This window comes from Eublepharis macularius, chromosome 12, assembly GCF_028583425.1.
Source record: "Eublepharis macularius isolate TG4126 chromosome 12, MPM_Emac_v1.0, whole genome shotgun sequence".
NCBI classification, from domain to species: Eukaryota; Metazoa; Chordata; class Lepidosauria; order Squamata; family Eublepharidae; genus Eublepharis; species Eublepharis macularius.
In genome coordinates, this window is record NC_072801.1 from 49,690,575 (window position 1) to 49,710,506 (window position 19,932).

The following is a 19,932-nucleotide window of genomic DNA, read 5'->3' on the forward strand; positions in this document are numbered from 1 at the left end:
AACGGAGTGATTGCAGAATGGGTGTAATATTCAAGCACTGCCTAGTTTCTGATAATATCTGAGCTCTGCCATTCTGCTCTAACTAGATACTCTGAGTTGTTCTTGAAGGGAGACCTATACTGACTTCATTACAGTAGTCTGGTCTCAGTGTTACTCTGGCACATATGCAGGTGGCCAGATCAGCTGAATCAAGGTAGGAGGTCCTCTTCCTGGCTAAACTAAGTTGGAAGGAAGCAAGTTTTGCAGCTGCATTTATATGCTTCTCCAACAATCTTACTGGGTTCAATATAACACTCTTCAGACACTCTTCAACTAGTCAGCAAGGGTCAGCTGAACCCATCCAATGAGAGAAGCACAACATACTGCCTGCCCTGCATTGCTACTGTTTGTCAGGGTTCAGTTAAAGTGTGTTCTCTTTCTGCCATTTAACCATAGTGATCAGAGTGGCTCAAGACCTCTCCTGCAGGGGTCCTTTTCAAGCTTTGGATTTCTGACAGTGTAGTGAGAGCAACCACAAAATGGTTGCCGCAGGAGATGGAGCCAACCACAAAATGTCAGGGAGTGAGGTTATGCACAACTCAAATAGTAACACTAATTCTTGTACACGTCAGACAGAATCTCTGTTTAACAGGATGCCAGTGAAAAAATGTGTGCTGTGGTAGTAGCTGATGCTGAAACAACTTTCTAAAAATCTCCACAGTAAATCAGCAGACCTGTGTGCAAAAGCCCCACCTGGCTCTGTCCACTTTCTAAAAACACTTGGCAGGAGCCAGGAAAGATGTCTGCACACACACACATATCACCACTCTAATTTTTAAGGATAGGTACTGTTCTGCCTAGCTCGGGGCCGTCTACCAGAAATTAATTATGCTAGGCTTTTCATTTGAATCTCTTCAGATGATGGCCCCGGACCAGGCAAGGGCCGTGGTTAAACAGTGAATGTTAGATGTTGAAAGACAGAAGGATCTTGCTAGGGTCTCGAATTCCCCCCCCCCTAACAAATAAGATATGTGGTTTCTCCAGCTTCCTATTTATCAAGTCTGGAAATCCCATCCCATCGTAGGGCTTTCTCATTAGCCAGATGTAATATATTTCCATCTGCACTACTTGAAGACCGTTACAAAAAGGTACCAATGGCTGAGCGTGTTTGCCCATGCGAGACCGGGAAAGTAGAAACAATTGAGCACATCATGCTTGCCTGTAAGCTTTATCATGAAATACGCATAAAATATATCCAACCTGTATTGAAGAAATTTTCGAGCCTTCTGGATGTGGAGCTAACTAATTAGTTCCTATCAGGTTCTAATTCCCAGCTCATGCTGGCTAATGCCATGTTTCTGGCTGCAGCTTACAGAATCCACAGAGAATATGTAAAGGAGTGACATTTGTTTTTACACTTTAACTGTGAAAGCCCAAATTCTTGTACTTACATTGTTAAGCTTTTATACAATTATTTTTATATCAAAGCTGTGTATTTGACTATGATACTCATGTTTTAAATGGATATAATGGTTACTCACTGTAATTCCTCAAATAAAGAAATAATAAAGAAAGAAAGATGTCTGCATGCCCCAGGATGCCAAGGGGCACTTCCTTGGGGATTCCTTGGGGATCTCTGCTCTACTGCATCCTCAAGAACTGGTATCATCAGCATACTGATGGAATCAAATTCCAAATCCCATGTTGATTCCAATAGCAACCCCTTGAGTCCAGTCTGTATAGAATGATTGAACCCAATCCAAAGCATATCCCCAGATGCCTACTTCTGCTTCCAAATATTTCAACAAGATGGTGTGGTCTACTCTATGGTGTATAGTGTGTTCTATGCCTTTACAAAGGTGTGATGGCTCAGTGGAAAAAGTGCCCTCAGACCATAACTTAATGCTTGGTCCGGATGTGAAACAATGAAGTTTGAGAAAGCTTGATTGTACCATCCTGGGAGGAACTAAAGGTAAGAAAAGTGATTGATGACCCACAATGTTGAGACAGGTGGGGCTTATCAGGTCCTTGAACAGCCCAGATTGGGAAGGTGGGTGAGGGAAGATCAGAAGGTTGATGAGAGGAGGATCTTTTTTGTCTTTAGTCTTTGCACATCTCCAGGGTGTGAGGCTGATAGTCAATCCTGTTTATGACTCACATTCCAGTAGTTTTCCATCACCCAGCCAGGGATTGGCAACCTTTCTTGCTTGCCAGGCAGGAAATGTTTCTTGAAACACATGAGGAGAGGGGCTTATGATATAGTAATATTCTTAAGCTTCCTTATTCCCCTGAGGATAAGTCTGACTGTTAACGCCAGCAAGTTGGGAAATCCCTGGAGTTTTGGTGTGGATCCTACAGTGAATGAGGTTTGAGATTAGCACAAGCCAATGCAGGGGTTTTATGCAAGCATATATAGAGAGCAAGGTACTAACAGTCAGATAACAATTAGATACAAATGTTCCAGTCATTACCGAATATCATCACTGGATTTATCTACTGCCTTTGATATAGTAAGACATATGAAGCTGTCTTATACTGAATCAGATTATCACTCCATCAAGGTCAGTGCTGTCTACTCAGGGCCAAGCTACACATGATGAATGACACTTGAACGGCAAGTGGATTGAGTGGAGGGCAAGTGAATAGGGAGAAATACACTTGCTGTTCAAGTGTCATTCGTCATGTGTAGCTTGGCCCTCAGACTGGCAGCAGCTCTCCAGGGGCACAGGTGATTACTTTTCACATCATCTGCAGTCTGATCCTTTTTAAAACTGGAGATGCCACAGACTGAACCTGGGACCTTCTCCATTGAGCCACCACACCTTTGTAAAAGCATAGACCGCACTATACACCATAGAGTAGACTATACTATCTTGTTGAAACATTTGGAAATAGAAGTAGGCATCTGGGAATGTGCTTTGGATTGGGTTCAATCATTCCTTACAGACTGGACTCAAAGGGTTGCCTTTTAAAACAGGGAGGGATTTGGAATTGGATACCACCAGTATGCTAATGATACCCAGCTCTGTATCTCTCTATCCAAATCTCCTGGGGATGTAGTACAACAGGGATCCCCAACAAAGTGCCCTTTGGGCACAAAGCACACACACACACCTTTCCTGGCTTCTGCCACTTGTTTTTAGACAACGCCAGGTGAAGCTTTTGCCAGCAGGGCTGCTAATTTGCTGAGGAGATTTAAAACAAAAAAAATTCAGCAACAGCTACCACCACAGCACACATTTCTTCAATGGCAACCTGTTAAGCAGAGATTCTGCTTGAATTCTCGAAGAGTTAGTATTAGTATTACAGTTATGCATAACCTCGTTCCCTATCCTTTTGTGGTTGGCTCCACCTCATGTGGCAACCATTTTGCAGTTGCTCTCACTATATTGTGTCAGAATTCCATAAGTTCCCACAGGTTTGAAAAGGACCCCTGCAGTAGACGTCTTCAGCCACTTCCTAATTGCTTGTAGGTAAATGACAGAAAATGAAAAACTTTAACTGAACCCTGACAAAACTGTGGCAATGCTCGCCTAGTAGCCTGGGTCTTGAAGTATGTTGTGCTTTCCACTTTGGATGAGTTCAGCTGACCCTTGCTGATTAGGTGAAGAGTGTAGAGGTTTTATTGAACCCGGTAAGACTGCTGGAGAAAGATATTCTCTTTGTCCCTTCTTACACACTCAGGGTCAGGAGGCAACTGTTCACAGGCCAGTTTGGCTAGGCATCCTGATGGTATTTTGCCATCTTCTGGGCATGGAGCAGGGGTCACCAGGGGTGTGTGTGGGGGGGGGAGTTGTGAATTTCCTGCACTATGCTGGAAGTTGGACTAGATGACACTGTAGGTCCATCTAGTCATCTAGTCCAACCCCCTGAACAATGCAGGAACTTCACAACTACCTCCCCAACTGCCCCAGTGACCCCTGCTCCATGCCCAGAAGATGGCAAAACACCTAGCCAAAACTGGCCTGTGGAAAATTGCTACCTGACCCCAAGATGGCAATCGGCATTACCCTGGGCATATAACAAGGGCCACAAGAACCAACCACTGATGCAACACCTTCTGCCCTTCCCCTCACGATCTGCCCAGGTTCACAGAATCGGCATTGCTGTCATATGGCCATCTAGCCTCTGCTTAAAAACCTCCAAAGAAGGAGAGCCCACCACCTCACGAGGAAGACTGTTCCACTGAGGGACAGTTCTGTCAGGAAGTTCTTCCTAATGTTTAGCCAAAAGCTCTTTTGATTTAATTTCAACCCATTGGTTCTGGTTCAAGCTTCTGGGGCAGGGGAAAACAACTCTGCACCATTCTCTATATGGCAGTCCTTCAAGTACTTGAAGATGGTTATCATATCACTTCTCAGTTGTTTCCTCTCCAGGTTAAACATTCTGAGCTCCTTCAACCTTTCCTCATAGAACTTGGTCTCCAGACCTCTCACCATCTTTGTTGCCCTCCTCTAGACACATTCCAGCTAATCTATAAACTTCTTAAATTGTGGTGCCCCAAACTGAACACAATAATCTAGGTGAGGTCTAACCAGAGCAGAGTACAATGATACCATCACTTCTCGTGATCTGGATACTATGCTTCTGTTTATACAGCCCCAAACCACATTTGCCTTTTTAGCTACCACATCACACTGCTGACTCATGTTCAGTGTATGGTCTGCTAAGACCCCTAGATCTTTTTCGCACATACTACTGCCAAGACAAATCTCCCTCATCCTATAATTATGCTTTTGATTTTTCCTTCGTAAATGCAGAACTTTGCATTTATCTCTGTTGAAATTCATTTTGTTTTAGCCCAGTTTCCCAGCTGTTAAGATCATCCTGTATCCTAACTCTGTCTTCGACCGTATTTGCTACCCCTCTCAATTTAGTATCATCTGCCAATTTAATAAGCATTCCCTCTATTCCTTCATCCAAATCATTTATAAAAATGTTGAACACAACAGGTCCCAGGACTGACCCTGAGGAACTCCACTTGTCACTCTTCTCCAAGAGGATGCAGGACCATTAACTAGCACTCTTTCGGAGCAATCTGTCAACCAGATACAAGTAATACCTACAAGTAATAGGATCACATTTTACCAAGTTGTCATCAAGGATATTCTGTGGAACCTTTTCAAAAGCTTTACTGAAATTGAGATAAACTATACATATGCAATATCTGTAGTGGCCCCCACCTTATGGAATGACCTGTTTGAGGAGGTCAGGAAGGCTCCCACACTTTTGGTTTTGAACAAACTAAATAAAACAGATTGTTAAGGATGGAATTTTAATAAAAGAAAAAGGCCTGTATTATAACAGAAACTATTCAGAAAGATATTTAAACAGAAGAAATGGAACTGTAGAGTATATTAGTAATTGCCGCTGCTGTATGTTTTCATCTTGCTCTCACTGCATTATATTTTCCCTTATATAATACCATTTCTTGCATTTTTTAACATGACAATTCAGCACTCCAGGCAGCAGCATTGCTGCTTAAGCATGGGGCTGGGCTTTGCAGCTGTGTTCTGAGGGAGACAGACCCCCTCCCTTACATCCAGGGATTGGCCGAGGGCAGAGCATGCAGCCTTAGTAGGCAGCTCTGCTCTCCCGGCCAGCAGTCACTTTTTTCACTCGGTCCACCCACCTCACTCTGTAGTAGTGCCGGATAAGCTGGCCGCTGTTTCCAGAGCTGGATAGGAATTTTTTGCCCCCTTACTGAATTGGCTGTTGAGTGGAGGGGGGGGGTGCCTACCTTGCACTGCTGACAGAGGTTTGAGGCTTTGGCCTGGGTGGGCTGTTCAGGTTTGCCCCTGGCAGGAGTTTATTGGGGAATAGGGAGCGGGCCAGTGAGCACCCAAAGGCATTTTCCCGTGGTGGGGAAACAGGGTCTGCCATCAGTGCAGTATGCTTGTGATAGCTACCATAGCACAGGAAGATGCCTGCAGGGATCCCCAGGCACAAGTCTTTCCCTCATGATGTACGGCTGGGGCATTAGGAGCTTGATGGGGGGCTTGCCCAGACAGGTCAAGGCGGAGGTCCGGGGTTGACCCCGTGGCTTGACCTGTACTGCTTAGTTGGTCCTTGCTGTTGTTTATGGTTATTGTTATTCAATAAATGGCCCTTTCATTCCAAGCCTGTGTCTGTCACTTCATTCCGACTAAGGTTGCAAGTTTAATAGTTACATCATTTTTCACATTTCTGCAATTCTAGACCTCTTAATTTATTAGATTTCTCATAATCCTATTAATTGCACTGACTTACGTTATGCCATCCACCATGAGTCTCAGTGAGAAAGGTGGACTAGAAACAAATAAATGGCATCCTCTTTGTACACAGAATGCCTCAGATTCAGTTTTTGGCATCTCACCTCCAGTTAAAATAATCAGGTAAGAGGTCCCTCAACTAGGGATCCTGGAGAGGCACTGCTGGCCATAGTAGCCAATACTGACCTTAGAGAGGAGCTACTAGTCAGAGTAAACAATACTGACCTTGATAGGCCAATTGTCTGATTCAGAAAAGAGCCGCTTAAAGTATTCTTTCCTCCTCCTCCTCCTCCAGAGTAGACAATACTGACCTTAGAGAGAGGATGCAAGTCCGAGTAGACAATAGTGACCTTGACAGGCCAGTTGTCTGACTCAGAATAAAGCAGCTTAAAGTATTCTTTCCTCCTTCCTCCTCCTTCCCCCCTTTACACACTGTTCATGACCTGGTGGAAAGCTTGTTGATCATGTATCAAATAGTTGGGAGAGTAAAGACACTATCTGTTTTTGGCCTCCTCCTCTTCCCCCAGCATCTGAAATGCACCTTGGATACTCTTGGAACTGTAGTCCTCAGAGTGTCTGACTCTCTTCCCATCTCTTCATTCTCAAGATAACTGGCTGGTCAACTGGTCAATACAACCAGAAACAGCATAGACATCATAAAGTAAATTAGAAAGGGTGGAGAGGAAGAGTAGAAGGTAAACCTTTTGACATTCAGTCTTGTACCTATCCCTTTTTGCCATTCACTTGAATTTCTTCCAGTCTCCATGTATAAATTATACTTAGTGATATGTGCACTTGTTTATAATTTGTTACAAAACTGAGTTTAGTAAAACTCTCTTCTCTCAAAAATATTTATCTAGGGTAGAAAGCAACAATATTTTGGACCCAAAACACCACAAGGAGTTATCCATTTGATAATGTACATTGGATAGTTTCATGATCTGAAACATCACAAGATAATTAGTTCATCTGTTTCGATACATTCATCACTTTCTTCAGAGCCTGCAACATCTCCTTATTTCTCAAACTGTATATAATTGGGTTGAGTGCAGGAGTGATAACAATGTAAAATACAGAGGACATTTTGGAATTTGTCATTGAAGAGCTGGATTTTGGTCTCAAGTACATGGAAATGACAGCCCCAAAGAAGAGGGTAACAACAGCCAGGTGCGAAGAGCAAGTGGAAATTGCCTTGCGTCTTCCTGCATTTGAGTGGCTGTCAAGAATGGTGTAGAGAATACAAGCATAAGACACAACTACTAATAGAAGGGGTAAGATCAAAGTAAACACAGCGGATATGAGCATGCATATCTTGGCTTGCTGTACTTCTCCATCAGCCGCTCTCATCATGGCTGGCATTTCACAGAAAAAATGGTCTATCTTGTGGCCAGCAAATGAAAGTTGCAAAGTGAATGCAGTATTGATGACTGAAATAATGAAGCCACCAGCCCAAGAAGCAAGAGCTAGTGCAATGCATGCCTGCTTGGTTATGATGAGGCTATAATGCAGTGGACGACAAATGGCAACGTAGCGGTCATATGACATGATGGTAAGAAGAAAACATTCTGTAATCCCAAAGGAGAGGAAGAGGCAGAGTTGCATGGCACAGCGGACAAGTGGAATGGTCTTCCTTTCAGAAAGGATGTGAGACAACATCTGGGGCACCACAGTGGATGTATAGCACACCTCCAAGATGGAGAAGTTGGAAAGGAAGAAATACATGGGTGTGTGGAGGCGAGAGTCTGCTCTGACCAGGACAATAATAAGCAGGTTGCTGATCATAGCTGCTGTGTAAATAATGGTAAATACAACAAAAAGTACAATTTTTATATGTGTATGGTTTGTGAGCCCTATTAAAATAAATTCCCTGGGCAAAGAGGTCTGGTTTCTTTCTTCTGAGCTGTCCATCATACCTGAAAGACTGAAAGGAAATGAAAACATTTGTCAACAACATGGAAAGTGCATAAGGCTCTGGAATACAGGAATTGGGAAGCTAAGACAAGTGCCAGGTAGCTGACCAAACTTATCCTGATACAAGTCACAATGCTATTCTGAAAGTTGTGGCTGGAGGAACCATTCAGGGCAGTGTTAGGAACATATAAACTGTACCTTTGACTGGGTCCTTTTTCATTACTTGTCTGTGCTGGAGAAACCTAATTCTGTGTTATCTGCTTCCTGTCTCTCTGACCTGTTGCTGTTTTCAGCTTGACCCTTGCCTGATTACTGTCTCTGACCTTTTGGACTTGTTTGCTTTGTTGGAGTTGACCACTCACATGCCTGTCATTTGGTTCTGATCCAACCAATCCAGTTTCTCACCCGATGCAGTTGGTATAGCCTGATGTGCTCTCAGGTGACTCTGCCACAATATCAGCTGTAAACCAATACAAAATTGATATCTTCAGCCCAATGATATCTTAAGCACTTTTTATTGAATCGTGCTCAGCAGATGAGTATTGACATAATGGTCGTACAAGATGATGACCGCCGTTGTACACAGAATAAAACCTGCTTAGGATGCTGTTTCCAGTTTCACCAGTCCCTGTCTAACTTTGCACAGAAAAGAAGAATTCATAATCATTTTTGCCAGCCAACCTTTTGGTCTATCATTCTGTAGAAGCAATTCACATTTTGACATTTTCTCATTAAGCTTGGGTTAATTTTTTTCAACATCCTATGCATCCCCACACAGAATGGCCCATTTAGGATGGTTGAATGCAGACTAAACCTTTCATGTGTGTACCAGAACATTCCTACCTCCCCTTCCAATCATTGCCCACAGATCTCCATAAAATGCTGCTCCTGGGAGATGGGACCCTGAGAAACAACATAAGAGGTGGTCTCCCACAGATCTCCATAAAATGCTGCTCCTGGGAGATAATGGACCCTGAGAAACAACATAGGGGTGGTCTCCACTGGGTAGGAGGAGTTGGTCAAAATTGACAGCTCGAAACTCTGGATCCAATCCATAAATGTGTATATGTAGCCTTTTTGCAAAGTAAAAAATTATTCAAATGACCATGAACAACTGACATATGTATTGCTGCACAGCGAATGTGTGATAGGAAATAAAATATTAAAGAGATCCACAAATAGATACCTCTTAACCAAGACTGCACTTCCCATTTCTTATATCCCTCTGTGGTTATAAAGAAGAAGCAAAACAATCCCATGCAACAGTGCTCCTACTGTTATCATCACCAGCTGAATGATCTTCCAGCTTTTGCCACTTTTGATAATGCGGCTCTCCCAGCACGGCAGAATGCCGCTGAAGCCGGGAGCCGCCCTTTGAAGCCCCGCCCAATGGAATGGAGACAGTCTCCCTTTCCGGGCATCCGGGGCTTTGCTGGGGGGCGGAGCCAGGAGCTGTTTGCTGGCTGCTCCGCCCTTCCCCAGCTCCAGTCTCTTCGATCGCTCGGAGAGGGTGGAGTGTTTTTCTCTCCTCCTCCGAGCGATGAAGGGAAGGCTCAGCCCAGGCCTCCGCCGCAGCGCAGCACGGCGGTGTGGCCTCGGGATGACGGTGGAGCCGGTCCAGCTGGGAAGCGTTGGGGCCAGTGTGAGGCTGGGTAGCTTCGCGCCATGGCGGCATCGGCATCCATCGGCCATGAGGGCTGCTTTTTCGGCGGTGTTTTTTCCCGTGCCTTTTCTTCCGCCACTGGAGCAGCGGTGTTATAGTTGGCACCTAACATCCTGCTTGGGGCTGTGGGAGGCAGACGGCCTTTGCCTGCTCTGCGGCTCTTGTGGGGACCAATGGTTTTCGTGCCCCCCCCCCCGTTTGTCAACTGTTTAGCCCCTAGTTGGCCCACCCATCCCCATCCGTGGCCTGGTTCCCTCCATCCACAGTTGCCCCTTGGCAGGGTGGGTGTGACTGGGGGCCGTGGGGGGGAACGGGCCTTGCTCGGCTCCTTGTGGCCCTCCCTCTCCCCTTTGCTCCTGCATAGGGTGTGGAGCGGGTTGGTGGGCCTGGGGGTGGCTGGCGTGTGGTTTGGGGGATCTTCCACACACATGCCGCATTGCTGGGTTTGATTCATACATTGGGTTTGATTCATACATTGAGGCTGGTGGGGCTAACAGGTCACTGCCTTATTAAGCTTGGGGGACATTTTGTTTCTAGCCCTCAGCCATTTTGTGGCTAGCCTGTGTAACTTTGCTGAGGCTTGGTGCCATCTGTTGGTCTTTAAGGGTAACTGACTCTGTGGGTGGCTCAGGGGCTCTCGGCACCACCTAGTTGGAGACTGATCTTGTAGGCTGTGCCGGGGATCATAGTGCCACCTGGTGGTGGCCTTTGGTTACTGTCTCTTGGTTGCACAATTTTCTGGCACTGGCCTACCTTGCAGGGAGGGGTTGTAATTGATTAGGTGAACGGACTGGGTACCAGTCCTATACAGCAATTTGCTTTAACAGCATCAGGGTTCTCTTTTGTGACAGTTATGCTGCCCAAGAAGGGTGGTGGCCCCTCTAAGGGGAAGCAGCCTGCTAAGAGGCTTGCACCGAGGAACCCTCCTCCAACTCTGTCATCATCGGACGAGGATGACGGCCTGAGTAGACAGGAACTTATGGAGCGCCGTATGGCTCTCGAGAGGGAAAAAGGGGGCTTGGTGCCTGCTGTGATGCCCGCTCAGCTGCGTAGGGGTGCCAAACGGGTAGCTAAGGTGGGTTTTAACAAGGATTTTGCTTCTTGCCTTTCTGCCCTTGAGCAACTATCAGGTGTAGCAGCAAGTGATGGTGGCGGAGCCCTGGAACAACCGACCACACTGGAGGGTGTGGCTGACGGTGGCCAGGAATGGCAGGTGGACAGTGGGCACGTTGCCATCACGGTGGAACCACCAATACCCAAGGGTAAGGATCCCCTGCCCCAGCAGAGCACTGCTTGGCCCTGGGGGCCCTGGGGGCAAGCTGCTGCCTCAGGTGTTTCTGCCCCTTCTGTGGGGAGTGCTTACCCCTCACAGGGTTGGCCTGCTGCGGGCCCCTCGGTGTGGCCTACCTATGCCGGTGGCGCCTTGCACCAGCAACAGGCTTCAGTCCTGCCTTTTCCGGGTGGGGCAGCCAGTTGGGACGGACACTCCTTTCCACCTTCTGCACCAGGATGGCCTTACGGATATGTCAATCCGACAGGTTTAACCTCTTATGTGGCTCAAGGATACGGCATGGTCCCTTATAGGGCATTGCCCCCGGGGGATACTGCCTTGCCGCTAGGAGATCATCTGACACAGGCCACTCGGGAGAAAATTATCAGGGGTGAGTATGTGGACGTCTTTACCCTTCTCTTCAGGGAACTGGAGAAGAAGGATAAGGACGATCTTGAGGACAGGACAAGGAAAAGATCCGCCAGCAGCGGATTGACAGGACCTGGGCTCATTGGTTGCCCAGGTTCCTGGTTTATGCCGGGGTTCTGGCTAGGCCACAGCCACAAAGGGCCCTCCCCCTATTTCAATACATGAATATAATATATAGGGGGTACACTGATTTTGAGGGGTGTGTGGCTTCGTTACGACAAGGAATTCCGCATGCACACGGCCTTGACCCCTAGTTTGCCCTGGGATCAAATATTGGTCCAGCTTTGGGTCCAGATTATGGCCCCTTCTAAGTCCACCACAGGAGACAGGACTGACAGCGGGCATATGATTATTCGGCCCGCTCAGGGCTCCGGTTCCCGCACCCTCGCGGGGCAGCAGGTTCAATCACAGCTGCTCTGCTGGGACTTTACGTCCAAGGGGGTGTGCCAGAGGAGGGCGTGCAAATTTAGGCACAAGTGCCCTAACTGTGCGGGACCTCATGCACATTCCGCCTGTTCCAGGGGATGCCAGGGAGGACAAGGTGGAAGACGTTTTGGGGGTGGTGGTGGCCAGCAAGGGCCTGGAAAAGGGGCCCAGTCCAGTAAGGCTGAGGGTACTTGAACGATTGCTTCAAGCATACCCAAGGCGCGTGGACGCAGAGTATTTACGTTTAGGTTTTGAGTTCGGTTTTAGGATCCCTTTCCAGGGTCCCAGGACACCTTTCATGGCAGCCAACCTTAGGTCAGTGGCTGGCATGGAAGATGTGGTCCGCCTTAAGATTTTAAAAGAGTGTGCTGAGGGCAGGGTCTTAGGCCCCTTTGATGCCCCTCCTGTCCTGTCCCTGTGGGTCTCTCCTTTAGGGGTGGTGCCAAAAAAGGTGCCGGGAGAGCTCCACCTCATTCACCACCTGTCTTTCCCCTAAGGGGGCTCGGTGTATGATGGCATCCCCGATGAACTCTGCACAGTGCACTACACTTCCTTTGAGAAAGTGGTCACGGTTGTGCGTCGGTGCGGGGTGGGAGCTGAGATGGCAAAGTGAGATATTAAATCTGCCTTTCGCCTGCTCCCTGTTCATCCAGAGGACTTTGATCTTCTGGGTTTCGCATTTGAGGGCAAGTTTTATATGGATAGGGCCCTTCCAATGGGGTGTTCCATATCTTGCTCTGCTTTTGAGCGCTTCAGTTACTTTTTGGAATGGGAATTGTGTCGCCGCTGTGCCTGCCCAGACACCGTTCATTATTTAGATGACTTTATGGTGTCTGGGCCTGCTGGCACGGGGCAGTGTGCCAGGCTACTGGCAGGGTTCATGGAGCTAGCTGAGGAACTGGGGGTTCCCTTGGCTCATGAGAAAATGGAGGAACCAGCTGTTGTCCTGACGTTTTTAGGCATTGAACTGGACACGGTTCAGCAGACTTTGAGGTTGCCATTGGAGAAGGTGGCAGACCTTAGAGACAGGTTGGAAGACTGCTTGAGTAGAGACAAGGTGTCTCTCCTCGAGTTGCAGCAATTAGTTGGCCATTTAAACTTTGCCTGTAAGGCAATGGCGCCGGGGAGGGCTTTCCTTAGGCGGCTGTGTGATGCTATGGGGAACTTGCGGTTACCCCATCATCGCTTGCGAATTAACAAAGGGATGCGGGAGGATTTATTAGTGTGGAAGGAATTCCTTGCCACCTTTAATGGGATCACCTTCTGGAGGGAGGCTCTGCTGTTAGAAGCAGAAGTCCAGGTCACCTCTGATGCCTCCGGGTCCACAGGCTTTGGAGTCTTTTTCAGGGGGCATTGGTGTGCTGACCAATGGCTCGCAGATTGGGTAGCCCAGGGATTGTCCAAAGACCTTATGTTTTTGGAGTTTTTTCCCTTGTTAGTGGCTGTGTGGCTTTGGGGATTACAATTGGCGAACCAAAATGTCCACTTTTGGTGTGACAACTTGGCTGTAGTGCACGTGGTTAACACCATGGCATCTAGATCCCCCAGGGTGATGAGGCTGGTAAGGGCCTTTACTTTGAAATGTTTGCAGATGAACATTTTGTTCAGGGACAGGCATGTTCCAGGTGTTAACAATGGTGTGGCAGACGCTTTGTCTCGCCAACAGATGGAACGATTCTGGCAGCTTGCCCCCTGGGCTGACAGGCAGCCAGCAAGGATGCCCCAGGAGCTGTGGGAGCTTGGATGGCGGAGGTAAATAGAGCAATCCAGCTGTCCATTGCCCCCAGTACACGCCGGGCCTACGACCGTGCAGTAGGGCAGCTTTATCAGTTTAGGGTGTCGGTGGGGCTCCAGCAGTCATGGCCCATCCTGCCTGAGCACCTGATGCACTTTTGTGTAGTGCAACAGGGACAGGGTCTTGCTGTAAAGTCTATCAGGGGACAGCTGGCCACTTTGGCCTTTGGCAGCAAAGCACGTGGCTTACCTGAATTCACAGGTGTTTTCAGGATTTGTAAGATGCTGGAAGGCTGGGCCAGGGAAATAAAAACGCCAAGTGACCCGAGGCAGCCCATCTCCCCATCAGTGCTGAAGGGGCTGGGGTCAGCGTGGGCGGACGTCTGCACATCCGTTTTTGAACGGAAGCTTTTCCACACTGCTGCCTTAACGGCATTTTTTGGGGCCCTATGAGTAAGTGAGCAGGTGGCCTCATTGCATACAGAAGCATCTGGACGGGCCTTGAAGGCCCAGGACATTAAATTTGTGGGGGACAAAGTCTCCATTGGGATCAGACGGTCCAAAACAGACCCGCGGCAGCAGGGGACCACCTTGCTTTTGGGCCCCTGCTCTGAGCAGGAGCTGTGCCCTGTTAAGGCCCTCAAGGAATATGTCACACTTCGTGGGGATGCCCAAGGGGGCTTGTTCTGCCACGAAGATCAAGCCCCTTTGACTAAATATCAATTCTGGGCTGTGACGGAGAGGGCGCTTAAGAAAATTGGTTTGTCAGGGGTCAAATTTGGCACCCACTCCTTCCGGATTGGGGCGGCCTCGACAGGTGGTGGTCAAGGGCGTTTCGGTCCTATGTCCGGCCCCTGCCTCAGTTTTAAATGGCAAACTACTTGTTCTTTTCTCAGGTGCCGTATCAGGCCATGAGAGGAAGAGAATCCTGATTTGTGGCCACAGCATGGTGTTCTGGGCAGCCAATCGAGCCAAGAGAACGCTGGTTGGATCCGAGCTGGGCCTGAGCGCTGTGGCCACTGTGGAGTGGCAGGGCAGGCATGGTCTCAGATGGCCCGGCCTGCTGCCTCTCCTGTTTAGGGGACAGACGAAGCCTCCCCCACACATTGTGGTCATTCACCTGGGGGGTAATGACCTTGGGCTGGTACAGGGCAAGGCCCTGTCGATGCAGGTAGCTGAGGACCTTGAATACATAAGCAGCCGATGGCTGGGTGTGCTTATAGTATGGTCAGAGATGCTACAACGTCGGGTTTGGTGGGAGGCCTTTGACACCAGGGCAATATAGAGGGCCCGACGTAAGGCTAACACGCTATTAAGAGGTCTTTGGGGCAAGGCTTGGGGATTTGTTTGCCACACCCCAAGATTAGGGCCGAGTTTGCCCACCTCTACAGAGGCGACGGTGTACACCTGGCACCTGAGGGCAATGATATTTTCCTAGATGACCTGCGGCAAGAGCTTCGGGTGGCTCTAGGCCACCTGTGGGGCGCGAAGGTCTAAGCAGAGGCTTGACCCTTGCGGTGGCAGGAGATTTTGGGAATAGGGTGTGGGCCGGTGAGCCCCTGTGGCATTTCCCCATGCGTGGGGTTCAGGGTCTGCCAGGACGGCGGGATGCTTTTGACGGCTCTTTGCTAGGAGGGCAGGCACCTGAGGGGATCCCCAGGAGCAAGGCCTAACCTCATGCTAGTCGGCTGGGGTGTAAAGGGTGCTTGAGAGTGGATCCAAGACCTGGCTGCCGGGTTCCAGCCATTCATGAGATGGCCTATACCCGGGGCAGTGGGGCTCTCCCAGACAGGCAAGGCGGTGGTCAGTGGTATGACCCCAGGGCTTGACCTGTACTGCTTAGTTAGCTCTTGCCGTGCATTACATTTATGGTCATTTTAATAAACAGCCCTTTATTCCAAGCCTGTGTCTGTCTCTTCCTTCCGGCTGGGGTTTCAATGATGCTAACACGCCATCTACATTTTGATCTTGTATGAAACCTCCCTTTCTCCTTTGAATGGTGCACCCAGCACACAATTCGGGTATGCCCACTGAATCAGGTCCTGTAAAGGGCATTATGTGTCCAATGTACAAATATATACAAAACTCCTTTCATTTCACCAACTACACTTCAGCGTTCTAGAGAACTAAGAAATTATTAGATACAGGAGCATTTGCTTGCTTGTCATTCCTTTAAACCATTAAAGCCATCCCCTGCAACCAACAACCATTACTGACATTCAAAGAACAATGTAACCTTAGAAGGAGATGAAACGTCTGGTGATGATGCCCGTTCTCTGCCTTAAATTTCTCATTATTTTCACTTTATGTGTCAAAATGTCCTTTATAGCAACTGGAGAAAGAATCAAAGGGCAGAAGAAAATACAAACAAAAAATATAACTGCTGCTGGGCACCAAAGCTTTAAATCAGCTTCTAAATTGCTAAAAGATTCATCTCTGGTGTCTGTTAAAAATGCAGATGCAGTGCAAAAAAACCCAAACCTCTTGCTGACTATCACCTTTCCTCTCTCAAAGACATCAACAACCTTAGCAACCCTGGCAGGCTTATGACCACCCAAGAAGTCACTGAAATCCATCTGAAATTCCTGACATCAACCATTCAGAAAACTCAAGCATTCATTTAGCTTCATTCAGAAAATGAAACATTTTACCTTTAGCACTCACTGGCTCTTCAAATGTACATTCAGATAAATAAGCACTTGGGTCTTCTTTTCAGCTGTTCTCCTTCCTCCTCTATTTATGGTACAGAAAGCAGCATTCAGGAGTAGATTGGTGTAATGCAGTTCTTCATGGGATGAAGATTATTTATTTCCCTTTGTTAATCCATTGTTATGATATTGCTCCATGGCCCACTACAATAACATCCTGCTAAAAAAAAATTGAATCTGAAATATCTGGATGTGGAACTGAGGAAACAAAGATTTTATACCAGATCATATACCTTCCCTGAGATTCTAATTAATACACATTCTGAGTAAATTCACAAGGGAATTCTGAGTAAATTGTGAGTAAATTCACAAGGGACACATAACTTTGCCATTAATTCCTTTGGAAATTACAACACTATTGGCCTGTGTTCTGAAACTTCAAAGTCATTTGTGTTTATGAGTACACTATTTCATATCCATTGATAATGGAACACCCCCACCCCTTGAGGGGAGGTGGCAGACCACCACCTGCCTGTGCTCACCAGGCCCGGAGGTCACAGTCTTCACCCACCTTGCTGCACAAGCGGATACGTTGTCCTCCTCCAACCCAGAGACCTGGCAGGCAGGCACATGAGAGGTGCCACCAGTGAGTGGCCAGACCCCCTGCCCCCTAAGGGGAGGCAGCACGCCACCACCTCCTTGTGCCCGCCAGGCCCAGCGGCTGCAGTCTTCACCCACCTTGCTTCACAAGCAGATGAGTTGTCCATTTCTGACCCGGAGGCCTGGCGGGCAGGCACATGGGGGGTGCCACCAGTGAGTGGCCAGACTCCCTGCCCCCTCAGGGGAGGCACCAATCCAATGCCTTCCTGTGCCCACCAGGCCCGGCAGCCACACTCTTCACCCACCTTGCTGCGTAAGTGAATAATTTTCCTCCCACCAGTAGGCCTGGTGAGTGGGCACATAGGGGATGCTGCTGGCGAGTGGCCAGATCCCCTGTCCCCGAGAGGGGAGGCAGCACACCTTCAGGACCACTGCACAGGGCACAAGTGAACTGGGGAGGGTGGCTCCATTTGTGTTGATTGGGAGTTTCCTGAGTGTGTCAAATTTGGTAATGTATAACTCCGAGATCCATACTGCAATCTTGACCAATCTTGGGTGTGGCTGGAGAAGAACCTTCTGCACATTCCATGTGAATATGGGCTCTCTAATTGCTAAGGGGGCCGCTCTGGCACCAACGAACACCGAATACTGAACATGTTCAGTAACGGGACATGTTCGGTTCCGGTGGGCTGTTCGTGTTCGTCATCGGGAACAAACACCAAACAACCTGTTCAGGGTTTTTTTTTCTGTTCATGCCCATGTCTATATATGATCATCCAAGAGAAAAAGGTCAGTAATTTCAGGTGGATTTTAGGTTACTTCTTGGTAGGTTACAAGCCTGCCAGCATTTCTAAGGTTGTTGAAGTCTTCAAGAGAGGAATGGTGATGGTCAGCAGGAAGTTGACTTAAGATTTTCTTTTTTGCACTGCATCTGCATTTTTAAGAGCTGCCAAAGCTGAGACTTCTTGCAAGTTCGAAGCTTGTTCAAAGCTTTGTGCCCAAATAGGATAAACACTTAGCAGATATATACATATATACTTATATACATATAAAAATATTCATAAAACATGTACATGTATTTGTATTTGTATTATCTTCCACCTTTTGACTCTTTCTCCAGTTGCTATATGGGAAGGTATGACACATAAACTGAAAATAATGAGAATTTTTTGGCAAAGAGAATCCTAAGTATGTGGACATCATCACCAGGGATGTGATCTTCTTCTAAGGTTACATTGTTCTTTGAATGTCAGTTACGGTTCCTCTCCCACTATGCCAGACCATAATTGGTTGTAGTGGATGGCTTTAATGATTTAAAGGAGCTACAAGCAATCAAATGCTCCTGGTTCTAATAAGTTCTCCAGAGAAGTGAAGTGCAGTTCATGAATTGAAGGGAGTAGAGGTGGGCAAGGACTGGAAAAACCCCATGGACCACCAGTCCATGGTCCATCGATTTTCATGGACCACTGACCACGAACTTTCCACAGACCAGCCCTGTTCACAGACCAGTTTGTTGGTCCATGGTACATCACTTCCAGCAGCCTGGGCCCTGCCCCTTCACACCCAGAGAGCCCAATCTCACAGAGAGTCTTCAGCAGCCTCGTCTCCAGCCACCCTCCCAGTTTGGTCAAGATTGCATTTCAGACATCCGAGTTACAGACCTCCAAAGAGGCCGCCCTCAGGAATTTGCAGGAATTCCTGCAAATTCCAATTGACTTGCATTGGCTAGCCGCACCAAAAAGTTGCAATGAGGCAAAATCAAACAGAAAAAAATGGGGGAAGAGGTCCCTTTCTCACCACACAGACACCTTCCCAGCTGTTGCCCAGGGGATTCATTCTTGCCCCTTGCTCTCATAAAAAAGAATGGGAGCTCTCTGGTTGGCAGGCAGACTTGCCTTTCAAGGTTTTGAGGGCTAAGATTGGTGTTGCCATGGCTGCAGAATGTCCACCCCTCCATTGCCTAGGGAATAAATTCTTTCTTCTTGCTCTCATAGAGCAGAATAGAAGCTGTCTAGTTGGCAGGCAGAGCTGCCTATCTACATTTTGAGGGCTAAGATTGGTGTTGTCATGGCTGCAGAACGTCCACTCCTCCATTGCCTAGGGAATTCATTCTTGATCCTTGAGCCATAGAGAAGAATGAGAGATCTGATTGGCAGGCAGAGTTGCCTATCAAGGTTTTGAGGGCTAAAATTGGCTGCAGAACATCCACCCCCTCCCTTGCAGAATGAGAGCTCTCTGTTTGGCAGGCATAGCTGCCTATAAAGTTTTTAAGGTCAGCAAAAGGTCTGTGGATGTCCTCTCCATTGCCTAGGGAACTGATAGATCAGCCCCAGGAAATCTGGATTCATGGACCACGGGCTAACGGACCAGCCCAAACAGAACAAATTTTGTGAAAAAAGTGAGTCCTACAAACGGTATGTTCATGAACCATGAACTGGGCTGGACCGTGCAAAATTTTGGTCCATTTTCTGGGCTGTTCCCACCTCTAGAGTCTTGTGTGTATTATAAACTAGACACACAATGCCTTGTACAGAACCTGATTCAGTGGGCATTCCCAAACTGTGTACTGGGTGCACCATTCAAAGGAGAAAGGGAAGTTTCAAACAAGATCAAAATGTTGATGGCATGTTGGTATCATTATTAAAAGTAGAAAAGCTGGAAGATCATTCAGTGGGTGATGATAGCAGTAGCATTGATATGACTGTGCAATACTGTTGTATGGGATTGTTTTGCTTCTTTATTACTGCAGACAGATCTGAGGAAAAGAAATGGGAAGTGCAGTGGAAGGCAAATATATACAAACTGGAAGTGTGGGACAACAGGAACCCTAAGTTACATCCAAATACACAATACCTAAGGCTTCTCAGTCCCAGTAAACAACCTTGTCAGTTTTGGAGGGAAAATCTAACCTCACAGTGGAGGAGGGAGTGGAGCTTTTACATTACACATGGCCTTAATCTACATTCATACAGAACTAATTGCCTAAAGCCATCACCCCCTTTTCTGTCCCACAGCCCAGCT

At 47.5% G+C, this 19,932-nt stretch overlaps 2 protein-coding genes across 2 annotated transcripts in view; one reads left to right on the forward strand and one right to left on the reverse strand.

Moving 5' to 3' along the window:
* Nucleotides 1-7,190: 7,190 nt before the first annotated feature.
* LOC129339153 (olfactory receptor 2D2-like) lies at nucleotides 7,191-8,138 on the reverse strand. The gene has a single exon (XM_054993757.1). The coding sequence runs from the start codon at nucleotides 8,136-8,138 to the stop codon at nucleotides 7,191-7,193; it is 948 nt and encodes a 315-aa protein (XP_054849732.1).
* Nucleotides 8,139-10,657: 2,519 nt separating this feature from the next.
* LOC129339154 (vomeronasal type-2 receptor 26-like) overlaps nucleotides 10,658-19,932 on the forward strand; it is a 30,864-nt gene continuing 21,589 nt past the window's right edge. Inside the window, exons 1-3 of the mRNA XM_054993758.1 lie at nucleotides 10,658-11,066; nucleotides 11,343-11,465; nucleotides 12,427-12,538. Coding sequence (XP_054849733.1) covers nucleotides 10,658-11,066; nucleotides 11,343-11,465; nucleotides 12,427-12,538 — 644 coding nt within the window. The remainder of the gene's footprint in view (nucleotides 11,067-11,342; nucleotides 11,466-12,426; nucleotides 12,539-19,932) is intronic.

What these genes read in the sequence shown, in the direction of transcription:
- LOC129339153 (XM_054993757.1), bottom strand. Translation starts at nt 8,138, where the DNA reads ATGGACAGCTCAGAAGAAAGAAACCAGACCTCTTTGCCCAGGGAATTT.